This window comes from Tenrec ecaudatus, chromosome 7, assembly GCF_050624435.1.
Source record: "Tenrec ecaudatus isolate mTenEca1 chromosome 7, mTenEca1.hap1, whole genome shotgun sequence".
In the NCBI taxonomy this organism is placed as follows: domain Eukaryota; kingdom Metazoa; phylum Chordata; class Mammalia; order Afrosoricida; family Tenrecidae; genus Tenrec; species Tenrec ecaudatus.
In genome coordinates this window covers 122311653-122329827 of record NC_134536.1, presented here as the reverse complement: position 1 = coordinate 122329827, position 18175 = coordinate 122311653, and the positions used below count along the sequence as shown (strand labels likewise).

At 42.8% G+C, this 18175-nt stretch overlaps 1 protein-coding gene and 1 pseudogene across 1 annotated transcript; one reads left to right on the top strand and one right to left on the bottom strand.

The window, feature by feature from the left end:
- Positions 1–3386: 3386 nt before the first annotated feature.
- On the bottom strand, positions 3387–3522 carry LOC142454122 (small nucleolar RNA SNORA48; annotated as a pseudogene).
- A 12804-nt stretch (positions 3523–16326) lies between these two features.
- On the top strand, positions 16327–17970 carry C7H6orf141 (chromosome 7 C6orf141 homolog). Its single transcript, XM_075554990.1, has one exon. The coding sequence runs from the start codon at positions 16385–16387 to the stop codon at positions 16997–16999; it is 615 nt and encodes a 204-aa protein (XP_075411105.1). The 5' UTR covers positions 16327–16384; the 3' UTR covers positions 17000–17970.
- Positions 17971–18175: the final 205 nt, after the last annotated feature.

Genomic DNA, 18175 nt, shown 5'->3' with positions numbered 1-18175 from the left:
AGGAAACAGAACTAGTGTAAAGGAAATCTTCCTTGCCAAATTTGGCCCATCTTGATGCACAACCTCATGAAGAGATCACTGAAGATATGGGTGCTATACCAAAGTGTATTGAAGACACTAGATGGTGCCCAACTATAGGAAAGAATTGTGTCTGGGGTCTTGAATGCTTGTTTTGAAACAAAAGTCCATCTAAGTGAGGATCAGCTAAGTTCAAATGGGAGAAGTACACCAGCCTGTGTGGGTCAAGGATTGTAAATAATGTAATCCAAATAAAAAGGAAGAAATGGCATCAGGGCTTAAAATGTGAATCTGGTTTGCAGGAGGCCATGGATGACAGCGCAGAGTCTACACAGGGATCACACCTCTAATGAATCCCATTTGATCATAATTGAGGGATATGAATAGTCCTATTATCAGATAGAGACCATCGTAAAGTTGATCATGGCAGACAGAGTTAGGTCAAAATGTATTATCGTTTGATCCACTTTAAAGCTGTTTCAGTTGTTGTTTTTTTTAAAGTGAAGGGAAAATACACATGGATTAAGCCCCTGGTGAATTCCCTCTAACCATGGAACTAGGATGTAAATAGCCTTGTTAGCATGCAGAATACACCGGAAAATGGATTTTTGCAGTTGCTGTTAAATAAAATTTAGCACCCTATCGTTTGATCTCTGTGATCCATTTACATTTGCCCTAATTTTTGATATTTTTTACTTTCCTTCAGATTGAGGCTTTATCTGTTAATTCTTGTTAGTTGATTTTTAAGTGTGTTTCTGGATATGGAATTCATAGGAGGTAAACCCATAGGGACAATAACTGAATCAATGGTTTCTTGAGGGTATGGGAGCACAGACTGGGGGAAAGGGGGAGCTAATATTGACAAGAACAAGAATGAAGAAAATGTTCTAGAACTGATTGTGGTGGTGATTGTATAATACTTCTTGATGGTGTTGAACTATGATATGTGAATTATATGCCAATAAAACTGTTGGGGAACAAACAAACAAACACCGGAGGAGGGGATTTGGAATAATTTGAACACCAAATCCACAATTCAGTGTTAGGTGTCTTTGCGTCAGCTCTGACTTAGGGCGGCTGTATGTCCAGCAGCACTAAACACGTGTAGGTCTTCCTCCGTTCTTTCCATTGTTTTTGCTCGCGCCCATTGTTGCAGACATTGTGTCACTCAAACTCCTTGGGGTTTTTCTTCTCAGCTGATGTTCTACTTTGCCATGCATGGTGTCCTCTTCCAGGGACCAGTCTTTCCTGATAACATGCCCAAATTATGTGAGATAAAGTCTCACCACTCGAACTTCCAAGGAGCACTCTGGTTGTGCGTCTCCCAAGGCAGATTTGTTTGTTCTTGTGGCACTCTGTAGTACTTTCAAATTTCTTCCCCAACATCACAATTCAAATCAAATAAATTTTTCTATGGCCTTCCTTATACATTGTCCAACTTTTAAATTCCTGAGGTGACTATAACCACTGAGGTTTGGGACAGGCCCACTTTAATCCTCAAAGCAGGATCCTTGTTCTTCAGCATTTTAGAGAAGCCTGTGCAGCAGATTTACCCAATGCAATACACCAATGAATGGCAACCACCATATCAATGAATTATAATACATGGATACTGAATTAAATAAAATTTCTCAAGTCTACAGTAATATGAATAAAGAGGAATAGGGTTGTGTTTGTTAAAAAATAGCACTTATTTACAGAAAAATACCAACTATGGGCTGTAATAAAATTAGATATTCATTTTGCCATTCCCAATTCAATCACTGCGTTTAGCAAGGATGAAGTGCTCCACAGGAAACCCTACCTTAGACCCACAACAGGCTTTAAGCTAGTAAATGCGTTCATACAATCCCTGTGTTTAAAGTAAACTGACTCCCATGCCTGTTAGCCCTAGTATTCTAGTTGTGACCATGCTTCCAAGGGCACTCCCATCTCCCAGCTTTGCCCCAGCCTTACCAAAACTGTCCACCTGTTTTGTTTCTTCCAGAAGTCGTCAGTCACCAATGACCCTAAGCCAGGATTACCACACCAGGATCACCAGCTCCTAGATCAGCCCAACCTCATCCACCATGGGTCCCTAAGTGGACAACCCCTCCCTACAGAGTAGGAAGGGTGTGGACCCAAAGCCCCACATTGTGTCCCTTTTGTCAGCAAGAAGCAGCCAGAGATGTCATCTCCCAGTACTTCCAAAGATTTGGGTGCACAGAATTAGGGACAAGGGGTTGTCCCTCCCATGCCTGCAAAGGAGGTTGGAAAGAAATCAGGCAACCATTAGACACCTATGGAGACCCCAAACAGAGCATGCTGGTACTCAAGACCCTGATCCAGGTGGGAGGCACACCTGGGTGGGCCAAAATAGGCCCAGGATCATGACATTACCCGGCTCGGCCTAACTCAGCCAATGGGATCAACCAATACCATCATCCACACCTTCCCCCAGGGCTAGAATAAAGGCAGGGAGCACACACTCTGGGACGCTCTCTTAACCTGCTCCTGGTCAGAGTCAGGCAGAGTCTGTGTAGATGCACATGCACCTGCTCTGGACCTATTCGGGATCCACAGCCTTTTGACCCACATGATCTCAGTCTCTAGGGTTCTAGGGCCTCTGGCCTCTCGGGATCGCCCCAAGATCCGCACGCATGGGTGCTCTTTTCCACGTGGTTTTTTGGGCCTAGTTCTGAACCCCGCTTCGAGACTGTAAAACTTGAAACTTGTCCTGTCCTTCATAAAAACCCACAGGGATTACAAAGGAAAAAAAGCCAATGAAGGAATGAATGGTGGGAAATAGGTCATGTATTAACAAGCCCCAATTTTCATCCAACAGATCACTTATTAATTGTAGAGAGCAAAACAACATTTCTAATAGTAATTTCTGATGCTCATCATCTTAATAGCTAAGTGATTGAATTTAGCATGAACAGCAGTATAACAATCTTACACTGTGTGTGCTTTCTGACAAAATGCAATATGATATTACCTAGGCAGAATTCTTGTTAGTAATATTTGGCCTCGCATGAATCATAAGGAAGCAATCAGAAAAATTAAGATTGTGCAATATTTGATCATGCAATTGACCTGACTCTTCAAAACACTTTTAAAAATTCAATGTGATAGAGGGAAAGAACCCAAAAGATCGGGAGCTCGCTACATCCTAAATTAAGGGACTTAAGAAAACTAACCAGCTGCAATGCACAAACTATGACTGAATCCTAGACTGAGGGAAAAAATATCAAATGCACATTGTGGTAACTAACGGAAAAAACTAAATATGAATTCTGCATTAAAGATCATTGACATAACATTAAAGTCAACGAACATTAATTTTCCTCTTTGTGTAGGATGGACTGACATTTCTTTCTTTTTTTTTTTAATGTGTCCTAGGCATGAAACAGCTCTGGCCATGATCTAGGCATCAAGCTGGCATGGCTGCCAGTCTGCTCTGCCCCTGACTGATATAAGAACACCACCACCAATCAGGTGTCTCTTTGCCCATAACCAGGGGTTGGACTGACATTTCCTAATTTGGCCTTTCTGCTGCTGTTGCTGTAACGCCCACTAGTTGATTGGGTGTGCCTAGGCAAACAGGACTGCATAACACTAACGGAGGGACTGCTCCATTTCTGTTGCCAGGCACTTGGCTGTAAGGTTGAGCCAACTTTGAGGCAGGAGCCGAGAAAGGAAATCTGAGACCATTGGAAGAAGAGCCCCAGGGCAGCCTCTCTGTCTGAAGTCACAGAAGCTGAGACCAGAGGGACTAGTGATCCCTGGGGCCAGGGTAAGAAGACGATAAAACAGAACAGAAGCACAGCACCAAGACTCAGGCTATAAGGCAGAACACCTAGCTGATTTCCTGGCCCACGGAGGCAGCAGCCAAGGGACCACTGTGGCTAAGAGCCTGAGGTTTAGAGAGACTACTGGCAGAGTAGAGGTGCTGATGTGGACCAATAACGGTGCCAGTAATGGTTTGTGATCAGGGCTTGTGAAAACTTGTTAACTCTCCTAGCAGGACCCCTTAATTGTGAATCTGACCTGTGAGTTCTGTGTGGCCATTGCCACACATTATTGAATGGAGAATAGAAGTCCCGTAGCGTGGGAGGAACAGGTGGTGTCTGAATAGGGTACAGAAAGGTAGAGAGTGAAGGCATGTCTGACCACTGCCTTTTGGCCACTGGGAAGCCAGAAGAGCCCAGACATGGCCACCCCCAACAACGTGTACTGCATTGTGGTAATAATAATGTAGTTACACAAAAATATATTCTTTTATGGTACATACAGAAGTATATAGTGGCAAGGTGTGATAAAACTCTCAAAGGCCAAACTTCAACTCACTGCCGTGGAATTGATGCTGACTCATAGCAACCCCGTAGGACAGAGTAGACCTACCCGTTTAGTTTTCTGCGGCTATGCATCTCTATAGGAGCAGAAAGTTTCATCCTCCACCTGTGGAGTACCTGTGGGTTCAAATGGCTCACTTTGCCATTAGCAGCTCAATTCATAACCCCACTATGCTACAAGACTCCTGTGAAAGCATAATAAGTGCAACATTATTTCAAATGGCTTCTGTTTCAGAGGCATGGTAGTGTCAAACCTCCTCCTGGTTCACAAAGGGGCAGAGAATTAAGATCAACCCAAGGCTGATTCCTGTCATACAAGGAGACATATAGCTTTGTCTCTCCAGCCTTCTAACCAGTTCTGATGCAATCATCCTTCCCATGAACTCTCCACTTCTCTGCTGGGCGGCCACACAGACTCACAGACAATAGTCATGATTATGGCATTGATAAGAGAAGTACTAAGGGCCACAGCAAGATCAGGCAGGACTCAGCACACATTTCTGTGGTCAAGAAGGTTTCTCCTTTGTGCCCACAGGCAGGCCTCCCTCATGGTCCCTTAGCTTTGGGCCCTTTGTCCCCCAGAGCCAGCGTCACCACTGCCCAATTTGAATAAGTGCCACAAACTCTTAAACTCTGTCAATAAGCTCCCAGAGGCACCCTAGTCAACCAGTAACTTTTGGCCCCAAATTGCTCAGCATTCTAGTTTCATGAGACAGTTAATTTAGCTCTGTTAGGTGCCCAGAGACACTTCACTCGACTTGCAAGCTTCCTGCCAATGGTGCTCAACATTTTGTTGTTGTTCCATGGGGCTGTGAAGCAAACTGTACCATTCCCTGGTTCTGCTGTCTCTGCTTTTACTGCCACTCATTGTCACAGCTTTTCACCATCTCTTGTTGTCTCAGGGATTATAGCTGTCCGTCTCCTGGGTCTAGAAGGCTTCCAGCTAAAGGATTCTGGGCCCAAAGGACAAGCCTCATTTCTCTCTTGATAGTAGGATACTTCAACAATTGTGAGAAGCACAGTTCTAAGTGGTGTGTGTGTGTCTATCAGTGATGGATACATAGTCCTAAACGCAAACACCCTCACGGTGCTCATATTTTAGTGAAAATAACCTGTTTTGTGTTCCAGGCAATTAACTCAATTCTCACAACAACCTTATGAAATAGGTATTATTCTTATCCCGTTTTTCAAATGCAGAAACTACTCCAGTGCACATGAGGCCATCTCCTGATGCTGGCCCCATGTGTAATGGAGGCAAAGAGAGAGTAAGTATTCTGCCCACCATCACACAACTAGCGTAGGACCAAGCCACACTCACCACCACCAAGTCTATCCCACGCATAGAGACCGTGTGGGGCAGCGCAGATCTGCTCCTTGGGTTTCTGAGGCTGTGACTGCTTCTGGGAGTAGAAAGCCCCTTTTTCTCCTTAGGAGCAGCTGGGAGTTTCAAACTGTCTCCCTTTTGAAACTCAGCCCAAATCAGAGCCACTACACCGCCAGTGTTCCTTAGTGTATGGCAGGCAGGAATTAAACCCAGGAATATTTGTCTCACCATTCCCACTCAAGTTCTATACAATAGTACAGCAGACAGTAAAGATGATAATGAAACAGAAAGATGAGGAGAAAGATAGGAGACCTTACAGGGAAAGTATATATATATATATATATATATATATATATATATATATATATATACACACACACACACACACACACACACACACACACACACAGAGCTTGGCCAGAAGAACGAATAATTATCAGGAGTATTAAACTGAGGGAGAGCTAAATTTCATACCTCTGTAAATAAAATTGATTTTAAAAAATAAAGAAAATTGCTTCAGATTGTCCTTAACATAAGGGTTGGAAAGTGAGGTGGAATGAGGTGGAGACAAAACAGTGAGACCACTAATGTCCAACAATGGGCTCAAGCATAGGAACAATTGTGAGGATGGTGCAAGACCAGGCGGTGTTTCATTCCATTGTGCAAAGGATTGCTCTGGGCAGATCTGATTTGATAGCATCTAAGAACAACAGCAAAGGCCAACTCAGTCTGATGTATCATTTCGCTTTCGGATTGCCCTTGGAGGGTAAATGATGAAGTATGAATAACAAATAAAAAAGGATTATTGCTAAAAGTCTCTGAGTTACTGGGTATTCTGGGTCAGCTTGTTTGAAGACTTGCTAAACGACAGATTCTGGATTGATGGTTTGTTGTTATATTTAACATTGATAAGTCTTTGCATGAGTCTGGATATTTTGGAAATGAAGATTCTGGATATAAAAATTTATTTATGATTCCTACAGCTCTTATAACCCTAACCCAATCACATATATATTGACTAATATAATAATTTAATGGACAGAGAAGTAGCCTTACTCCCCACCGCTAATTTTGTATTATAAAGTAACCAAGTTGAGTATTAAGATTTTTATTGCATTAGTCCTAGGGGAAATGCATGGCTTAGCTGTTAACCAAAAGGTCGGTGGTTGGAATCCCTGCAGAGACTTATTAGGAGAAAGGCCTGTAATCTGTCATAAAAACCCTATGGGGCAGTTCTGTTCCATCATAAGAGCTCACTCTAATCCAAGTCAACTCTAGGGTTCTTAACAGAGAAATAGTGGTTGTTCTATTTAAAATATTGAATACATTTTATTGCTAGTTTATTATTAGTTTGCTCTCCAAATACCATGGAACAAAAACAGTGCCAGGTCCTAAGCCACTCCCATAATTTGTTGCAGATGGGATCATTGAAATCCCTAAGTTAGAAGGTGATTTTCAAAGTAAGTTGTTAGACTCTTCTTCCTAATCCTTCTAAGTGCAAGCTCGACTGACAAATGGATAGTGGCTGTACATGAAGTGAACTGACTGGAATCGAACCAATCACCTGCGTGGAAGGCAGGGATTCTACCACTGAAACACTGAAATGCCTTTGCTTCTATTTCTATATTCGTTGCCTATATTATGCCAAAGATTAAATTCTTTGGAATAATACACGAGAGTGTTCAAGTACATTTTTGTTTATGACCAAGATGGTTATAGGATAAAGGACACTCATTCTTACTTTTTCACCATTGAATTGCTGACTCTATTATTCATGCTGCCATTTCCTGATTCTTACTCACACTCCATGAGCGAGCACTGTATTAAGTCTTGATCTCTGACTGGATGATGACGAATATGCTTTCAACCCTTGGATCATGCAGACAGCTGGCAATGAATTACAATTTTAAAACCATATTTAAGCAGTTTCTACCCTGGGTGCTACATGAGTCATCTCTTGCAGAAATAGTTACTGGAAAACCTAGTATTCTGTTTTTAAACCCAAATCTAAAATTGCCTCATGGCCATCATTTAGGGGCTGTTTTTTAAATGGAATGAAAGGCAAAATGCTTAATTGTTTTGCTTTTAATTGCTTATATACATACATAGTACTAAGGCCACATGCTAGCTTCTTTCATCCTTTCCCCAGATATCATATTGGCCATTCAAAATTTAAACCCCAAATCCCTTTTTGAAAAATTTGCCTTGGTTTTTATTTTATCACAAATCACTGGGCTAAGCTTATTGTCATTTATAAATGAAAATAGTGGCAGATTCCTACTCTTTCCTCCGCTCCTGGCTGAACTGATGGATACCAGCATTTTCCCTACCTCAAGCTTCTCATTTTCTACCTGGCTTTGTTCCTCCATTTTCTATCTGAAGTCCTAATTACACATGTAAACAAAAACAAAACATAAAAACATGATTTAAATTACGGAAGCACACTGCCACATCCTTCTTCTACTTGGGTTCGGTTAGGAGCCAAGCTCTGAACCATGGCCACAAAGGTGCCCTTTGGATTATCCTCCAATTGTGCAGTCTTGTTGGGCCAGTCTAGCTGTTTGCCCTTCCACAGGTCTGGAAGGCTTCTTCTCCTATAGCTTTCCTTTCTTTGTTCTGTAGGGTCGATTCATGTCAAACCTCGTTTGTTCTGGACATTGGTCATCTTCCTGAACGGATGAAAAGGTGGACTAGTAGTGCATTTGGAGTTCATTCCAGCAGGTCAGACTATTAATCACACTTTCTATTTAGCGGTTCTGAAAAGACAGTGTAACAGTGTGTGACTACAGAGGCCTGATTTGTGGCACACGGGGACTTGTTTTGCCACCAGACAATGAACCTGCTCACACAGCCATGGCAGTTTGTTTCCAGGCCACTGCAATACATTGATTGCCACAATCAAGTGAGTTGCACAGGTTCTTTCGTTACCCAATTTATATAAAACTTTATGTTTACATGTGCAAGCTTGATTACATTATTTAAAAGTTTGAAATTTTTAACAATGAAAAAAAAAGTTTGAAATATTGTGAGAATTACCAAGATGTGGGCCCAAAGGGAGCACATGCAATTGGGAAGATAGTGCCCATAGACTCGCTGAAAAGTGGGGTTGCCACAAACCTCTAAATTTTTTTAAAGCAAAAATTGAAACTTCTGTAAGGCAAATAAATTGAAGTGAAATTAAAGAAGTAGTAGTTGCATGCTCGACTGCGATCCTTATGGTAAGTAGTTTGAAACCACCGGCAGCATCTTGGGAGAAAGCCTGGACTTTCTACTCCCATAAACAGTTACAATCTCAGAAACTCAGAGTCCACATTGAATTGAGGGCAGCGAGATGCTTGCATAACAAAACAAAATGCTGCCTGGTCTTGTACCATCCGAATTAGCCCTTCTATACTTGAACCAAATGTTGCAGCCACCGTGTCCATCCATCTCACTGCAGGTCTTTTTTTCTGACCTTCTGTTTACCAAGTATGACGTCCTCCGGGGACTAGTCTCTCCTGACAACACCTCAAAACACTTGCTACAAAGTCTTGCCATCTTTGTTTCTAAGTAGTATCCTGGTTGTCCCTCCTCCAAGACGGGTTTGTTCAGCATAGCAGCCCAAGATGCCATCACTATTCTTCACCCACACCATCACTTTAAGACAAAAAGCCATCTTGTTTTTCTTTATTCATTGTTCATCTTTCTCACGTGAATAATACAACTGAAAATGCATGACTTGGGCCAGGTGTACCTAAGTTCTCAAAATGACGTCTTTGCTTTCTCACACCTTAAAGAGGTCTTTTAAAGCAGATTTGTCCACTGCAATATTCACTTGATCTCTTGCTGCACAAGCGTGGAATGTGGACCCAAGAAAAATGAGATCCTTTACCAATTCAAGGTTTTCTCCATTTATCCTGATGTTGCATATTAGTTCATTTGTGATATTTTGTTTGCTTTATGCTGCTGTGTTATTCATATGAAAACCTTGCAGTCTAGTCTGTAAATACTTCAAGTCCTCTTTGCCTTCAGCGAGCACAGTTACTCATCTGCATATTGCAGGTTGTCAGTGAATCTTCCTCTGATCCTGATGCTGTTCTTCTTTATAAAATCCAGTTTTTAACTTACTGGTTCAGGATACAGATTGAATAGGTATAGTGAAAGGATGCAACTCCGACACATCATGTTTTCTGATTTTAAATCAAGCAGTATCCCCATGTTCTGTTTGGGTAACTGCCTCTTGCTCTATGTCCAGGTTCTGCATGAGCACAATGAGGTGTTCTGAAATTACTATTCTTTGCAATGTTACCTATAATTTGTTGTGATCCATATAGCTGAACACCTTTACAGAGTCAACAAAACAAGGAAAACATCTTTCTGGCGCTCTCTGTGACAGCTTCAACAGTCTCCTTCATTCTATAATCTCTGCTGAATTCGACTTGAAGTTCTAACATTTCACTGCTGCCATTTTAAAACTGTCGAGCAAAATTGGCACAAAATACAAATGACAGCACTGACCACTCTCCAGGATGCAAGTTGCCTTTTCTCTGGGACATTTTCTTCTACAGAAAGACTGAAAGGTGGATTTACTTCGACATTTTCTCTTAATCTTCTTTCATGCAATAATACATCATTTCTGGGTATTTGGAAATTCAAATATTATGTCATGGGTGCGCCTGTCTTAGTACTCAGCAAATAGTTCTTCCCTTCCCCAACTAACACTTCTTTTTCCTTGCCAATGATTTTTTTTCTAAATTTTTCTAAACATAGTTTTGGTCTGTATGTGAACCCAGCAAATGGATTCTGCACTTTCACTGTCATCCATCACCTTCTGAAACCCAGGCATTCACAAGTTACGCTCTGATACCATTCCCTCTTTCCGATTTGGATTATATTATTTAAATCCTTGGATCACACATGTTGGTGTGCTTCTTCCATTCGGGCTTAGTATGACATCTCACTTAGATGACTGCTTGTTTGAAGGCATGCCTTTCTGGTAGCCAGGCACCATCTAGTTTCTTCATCACATTTATATTTAATTAAAACATCCAGGTGGTGATCTAAATCCATATGAAATTCAATTTTGCTGGAGTTGACTCTATGGAACCTGGTAGTAGGTGGACAGATTTGGTAAACAATTTATTGAGTATACAGACAACATAAGAGGCCAGAGTGGCTAGTTCACTTACATGTATCCGTCACCTACAATAGTGGTTGACATTTACCATGCACTCAATAATTACTGGTTAAGTAGATGAACAGAAAAAAAATACCATGAAGTCATAGACTAAATATAGGATGATTTGGTGTTCATTAACTAATTAGGTAGTTTAGTATTCATTTAGGAGCAAGTCATTAAACTCGAGTTCAAATCCTGGCTCCATTGCTACTAGGGTTTGGCCTTGGACAAGTATTTAATTGCTCTATTATTGAGGAAAGATACTCAAGGAGTATCTACACTCAAGGAGACTCTAGCAATAGTATTACTTCTTTGGTTTGTTGTAAAAGTGGACTTAAACATATCATGTGTTTAGAACAATTCTTAGCTAAAATATTAAAAAACATGGCAGTGGGTGGGTATAGTATAAACATTCTGACTTTCTTTCTTGGGTTTGGGGCCTCCAGACCGCAGTCTCCAAGGACATTAAGGCCAATTGTCATAACATAGTACACACACACACACACACACCAATATGTTCTAACTGGTTTATGAATTTTAGTGTTTTAAAAGCCTGCTAGCAGCTATCTGAAGCCCAAATATTGGTCTTTCCTCATCCAGGACATGCAGAGAAATAGCCCAAAGAACTAAAGAGCCATGTGATGCCCAGCCTCCTCAACTCTGACACTCACAGAACGGGACAAGTCTCAGCAAACACTATTAACAGTTCTGAACAATGTCACTGTAGAAGGTCTTGTTTAGGGTGGGAGAAAAATGTGGAACAAAGCTTAAAATCATAAAAAGACTGAGGCTGATGGCTCAGTCCACGGCTTAGTGTATAAAATGATCATTAAGATAAAATCCGTAGGCCTAAGAGCGGAGGATGCCAGATTATAAATACACTCCACAAACGGGCAACCTTGAAGAAGGACTGGGTTTGACTGGAATTGACTTCTCCTCCCCTGGGCTAAAACAAAAACAAGCAAACAACAACAATAAAAACCCTTACAGATGCTATAAAAATTTTTGTTAGGTAGAACTTATAGCTAACTAAATGCACTTTCTGTGTTCCTCTCATAGATCAAAATAGCCCTGTCCTTGGAAATAGAATGTATAAATGTGACCATTAGCTTTTATAAAATATATTTGAACCCTACACTCTAAGCTCTCTGCAGGACTCCATGGTTAGCAGATATCGACTCTGCCCCATTCCTTGTTGGTGTCACCTTTTGAGACACTCGCTTTTCCATTGTACCTTGGAATGGGCTTATGGGTGGAGCCTCCAGGGCACCAGCCTGGACACAGTGAGGAACTTGGAGCCTCAGAATGGGGAAGTGGGCAGTACTGCACATAAAACCCACCTAGGTCTTATGTTGTGATTTTCTTTGAAGTTCTAAATTGTCAAAAGTTTTTGGTAAGCTGGATTTAGTCTAGTTAAGTGGGCAATTTTGCTGGGGGTCCAAAGAAGTTAAGATAGATGCAGTTGTTATGCAAGACCACCTCACTATAATACTCAGTGATGTGAGAACTGGCCTTTGAGAGGGTCTTTAAATTACAATAAAAATAATATCTTAAAAATGAATTGTGTTGTATCTGGGATGGAATCTACTCATTTAGAAAAACAGTTCTCCATATGTTTTATAAACTTGGATTTTAAGATGCATACCTGCAACTTTATTTATATATACACTTTGTTCTTAAAACTTGCTGTATCTAGGTTTCTGTTTTTGCATCAAGTTGAAGGGCATGGTTGATGTTTTCATAGAGCAATCAAAATTTTCCAATTATTTTTCTTTAAAGAAGCAAGTTTCTTCTTCTTGGCTTGTCATTACTTATTCTGATTTAGTTGAAAGACAGGTCATAGTCTGGTTTCGCTTCAGATCTTTATAAAGCTTTCTGTGACTTTGACGGTCTTGGTAATGTACAGAATTAGAGAAGTTAAGTCATTTTAACAGGGATGTTTCTGTTTGTAACAACTTTCACAGTAAAATCTTTCCAGATCAGTTAGATGTTACAGAATTAGTTTGACTTAAAGAAAATGATATCAAAAGTAAAACTAGCAGCCACAGAATGAAAAGAAGAATGGATAGTAAGCTTGTGGAAAATTGAAACTTCATTAAAAGTTACGCAGTTTTTTTATTTCTGTTCATGAATAGATGCTAAAAGGCTTTATTCAATGAAACAAATATCTGATTGTCATTTAGAGTGGAAATTTATATTGATGTTATCCCTTATGTTTTTGCCTAATACTGAACAGCAGCTGCATGACAATGTGTCCTAGTTTAATTCATTCTAATTTTTGTTTGTTTAATTTTGTCACAACTTTATTTCTTTCCAATCTAACAGTTTAACTAGGATAGTTCTTGTCCTTATCCATAAAGTTTAAGTTAGGTGTTTCAAAACATGATCATATGTAGAATATATATATATATATATATATATATATATATATATATATATATATATATATAGAGAGAGAGAGAGAGAGAGAGAATGTTAATAAAGATTATTATGTGGTATATCTAAAGGTTTGTGGGAAAGGGGTAAATCATTTATATTTAGAGCTATGGGGGTTTAAAGTTTTTGAACTGACTTTATTTGACTTTACATTTCTTTTATAATTAAATCTGATTATATTCCTCACCTTTAAAAGGTGTTATTATTATGAGTTAATTATGGTCCTATTAAGTTTTGTCATCTTCAGTCTAAAAGAGACAGGTGACAGTCATGTGTAAGGCCTTGGCTGACATTCTGTATAGCTGCTTCCATGAAGAGGGTAAATAGCTAGGAGGGGCACTCTGTGGGGTAGTACCTGCTGCCAAAACCAGTGTGTGTGTGTGTGTGTGTGTGTGTGTGTGTGAGAGAGAGAGAGAGAGAGAGAGACCAAGAGAGAGAGAGAGCGCTTAACTCCCACCTCTGGCAGTATGCAATTTGCAGCTAGAAGCAGTGGACTTGAATGGATGTGAGAGGGCTAAAAAGAATGGGTATGAGCCTAAGAAAAAGGGGTGGAAGGGGCCTGAGAGAGAGGGAAAGAAAGAAAAGAATAAAGAAACAGGTATAGTGGGCAACTGTCTAATGTCCTTGGGGATATCCTGAGAGCTCACTAGTTGCTGTGAAGACAATAGGTAAGAAGGAACCAACCTCGGTTCTTACAATTTTGGTAGAAGCTGAAGACAGAGCACCACCACCACCCTTTGGGCCCAACTGAACTCCCTTTCAACCACGAGGACAAGCTCTTGTTTCAGGTGCACACTGAGAGTCTCCAGAAACTAGGAGTGACAAAGTCACCTTAAAGTTCAGAGCTTTGCTGGGGGACTAGAGTTCCTGTATAAGGCTCCTGTCTCACTCACTACCCAGTATTGAGTCAATTTTCACTCACGGTGACCCTGTAGGGTAGGGTAGAACTGCCCCTGTGGGTTTCTGAGACAGCAACTTTATAAGAAAGAAGAAAGCTGCATGTTTCAGTTACACAAATTCCAACTCTGGTTGATATGGAAACAGAATATTCCCTTATCCTTGGAAATACTGAGTAGTTTCAAGGCCATTCCCCTTGCAGAATACATGCCACCAGTAGATTCTCTATGGGAAAGCTTAAAAGTAATACAAGCAATCACATATATAATCTTGGTAATAGAGGCCTGGGCACATATTGTGTGTCCTAGACTTGGCTTTTTTTTTTTTTAAGCATTCCTGTGTAACTCTATCTACTCAGGACCAGCCAGTTGGTCTTCCCCTTCAATTCTTAGTACATCATTCGGCTAGTCCATGGCTACAGTAGAAGAGCACATAAAAGGTAGAAACTCATCCCAAGATCATGGAACAAGATTACATGAGTCGAGACAAAACCATTGGACTTTGTAGATAGCTGTTTATTATGTGTATCAGCACATGTTATTAGTAGATGACTTTAATTTCTGTGGATTTAAGACCATCCCTGGGTAGATTAGAGTTATTGCTTTGTGCTTTATGCGTGGGCATTGCTGTGTCTGACTGGGTTAACAATGATAGGCTAATGGTTTTTGAGCCATGTCTTATCTAGCCTCTTTCCGAGAATCTGAGTCATTAATTTAGTACATTCTATTGCGAAGGTTTGATGCAATCTCTAAGCTTGCCTATTCCTTCTTTATAGACTCTCTTTCGTGGGGAAGTTCTGCTGAAATCTGTTCACTTTGGGTGAGCTTGCTAGTATGTGAAATACCAGGGACATAACTTCCACCGTCACAGCAACACACACATAGTCACCATAGTAGTCCTGAATAAGGAAGCCTGAAGAAGAACAGTGCATTTCAGTTAGAGTGCTGGCAAAGAACGTTGAAAGTACCAAGAGCAAACAAACTTATCTGGAAAGTCTGAGCTTCAAAGGCCCCCTGGTTACATAACAACTACGTAGTTCCTCTAATGCAGACTAACCTTTTTTACTGACAGCATCACTGAGTAATGTGGGCCATGGTAAAGCCTGGTGAAGATATGAGATCGTGCCAGCTGTCAAAGAGCATAGCATCCGAGCTCTTCAAGGCTTGTCCTAGAACAAGCAGCCATCTGAAAGGAGCGGTCCATCAGTCTACGCAGAAGTATGCCAACCTCGGGGTGGTCAAAATATTTTAAATAAAATCCATAATCAAGAGGGAAACTCTCTGGGAGTTTAAATTCAGAGCTCTAAGGTGAACAGTAACCCTCTGGAGGTGCCAAGGGGACAAAGTTCAGAACGTACAACGGGCTAGGGAAAAACCAACCCACTGCCACAGAGTGGACAGGACTCAGATGAAAGGCGTTGGGAAATACGCAGAGGACGTGATATATGTGCCGCTACGCTGCGGGGATTGCAATGAATGGCGAGAGACAACATGTATGTGCACTAAAAAACAGAATTGCTTTGTAAACTAGGATAAAAACTTCCGTAAATTATGCCCCTGGCATTCTAAAGAGTCCAGCAAGCAATGAGAAATTTCCTCCAGGCTTTCACTTTGTCTGTCAATTGGTCCCTTAATGCTGGAAGTACGGTGGGGGAGAGGCATTCAGGTGAAACGTTTTACAGAAGAATTAGCTTCTCCCCACTTCCCCCCCCCCACTCCACCCCACTTCTTTGTTCCTCCCCATTTAGGAACAAAGATGGAAAAAGGAAATGCTGTGTCTTGGGAATTTTAGGCCTTACTAACTAACCTCTAGTTACTGGAGATGTATACACACACACACACACACACACCCTGTCACAAATAACACAAGGGCGTCTTTTGCCCCAATGGAGAATGGTGCCAACCTAGAGGAAAATTGGCGGAAGCGTATAAAGGATCAGACCACAAAAAGGCACTAGGACAGTGGTGGGGGTGGGAGTGGGCGACGAGGAGAAAAAAGAAAAGCAGCGCTTGGGGCAGAAGTTAAACTTGGGGGGAGCGGTCTTTAACTCACCGAGGGGAAAGGGGAGGAGGAGGAAGCGGAGGTGGGCTCCCCTGCCAGGTCCAGGCCGGGGTTCCAGTGGGCGGGGAGTCCCGGGCGGGGAGGCCACTCCCCGAACCTGCGCACTTTCGAAATCTCCACGGGCGCCGCTGCTGGACCTGCGGAGAGCGGTCGCCGATGAATGATCCTCCCGGCGGCATGGGGGCCCTCGGGGCGCGAGGAGCTGGGCATCCCCGAATCGTACAGCGCCGCCTGGAGCGCGCCGGGTCGTTCCCCGTGGAGCAGCGGCCCCGGGCCCCCCTGGCCCCGGGCGCCCCGGGTGCCGCCTCCCGGGCGCGGACCGGCGGCCGCAGAGGCAGCGCCCTGGAGGAGCGGGCGGCGGCGGGGGTCCCGGGACCGCGGGCTAGAGAGGACCCGGACTGTGAGCCCTGGGTCAGAGAGAAAGTCCTCTTTCTCCTGCATCCCCAAAGGTGGCTGGCGACTCCCGGGGACCCTGCACGGGAAGAGGTGGCCGTCGGGCAGGACCTACCCCGGGCAGGAGGAGACTGCCAGGAACCCGTCTGGCCGCCTGGCTTTCCTGGAGAAGAGGTTCGAACTTCTGGCAGGCCCGGGGATGCTGCGTCCGGAGCCCACGGGGTCTCCGCGGCGCGCCCCAAAGCCCTGCTCGTGCGGGTCGTGGACTATCACGGGACCCAAGAAGTGCAGCAGACCGAGTGGACGAAGGGCTGCATGACCACCAAGACGGAGGAGCACTCCGTGACAGCGGTCACTTTCCGCGCCAACCGAGTGTAAGCCATTTGGGGGACGCCAGGACCGCTGGGGGAGCCCCCGCCCGTTTCCCCAGGCGCCCAGAGGGCGACCTCAGCCTCCTCGGCACGGACCGGAGCGTTTGGCGCACTGACTGGCAGAGACGATTCCGTAGGAAACTGCGCCGCTTTGGTGGATCGGTGATAACCCTTAAAGGAAAAGCAACAGCCACAGAACGCTCTGGCAGGAACTGCAGCCCAAACTTAACCAACTGTGGGAGGAAAACTTTTAAGAACCCGGCGCAGCACTGAAGGGTGACAGGGGACAGCACCCCCCAGTCAGTTGGTCGACTTGTAAGAAAAGTATCACTCTGTGACTTCAACCCAGCGTGATGCACGAAGAATTTAAGAAGCCCGCGAGAAAAGTTTGTTTTTCAAATTGGCGCAATGTGGGAGTGTGGAAATCCACCAGCCAGCGGTGAATTCGGTCACATTTTGCAGTAGCTTTTTACTTGACCTTGAACTCTTTTCTTTTTAGGGCCTCTAAGCAAAAGTGAAGGTTTTGACCGGCTTCCTGCCAAAGGTGGGAGTGAGTGGGAAGAGACATTTGTAAAACTGAGGAAGAGGGCCTGCAGCGATTGGGGGCAGGGATCTCCATAACAAAGCAGCCAGCAAACAGCGTTCCCCAGCACTCTCTGCGGCCTGCACTTTCTCCCTTAAGGCCTCGCCACACCCACCCGACGTGCTGTGAAGAATAGTGCCCAGCTGGGAAAAGAAGGGGGGAAATGAAAGGCAGAAACGCTACCTTAGAAGGAGCTCAGCACAGCGTATCTAATGTGATCTTAATGTAAATATATATATATATATATATTTTGCATGTAACCAAATATTGCAGGCAAATCGTGATGTCTATTTGCCTTGAAGTGTATGTCTCATCCTGCTCCATCCATAGTTAATTTAGCTCTAAGATTTGTAGCCAAGACTGGATTGGTAAAAATACGTCTCTCCTGGTGCTGTTGAAAACAAAGTCTCTCCTTGGGTAGTGGAAACATTTCTCTTTTTTTCTTGTTTTATTTTGCTTTTGTTCATCAACACTGTTGCTAGCATGGACTCTTGCTGTGCCTGTTCTGAGGATGTGGGAGGACAAAGCACCCCCTCCAGAGAGAAATCATTTGACTTTATCCACAATGGAAGCTCTAGTGGATGGACTGTGAGAATTCAG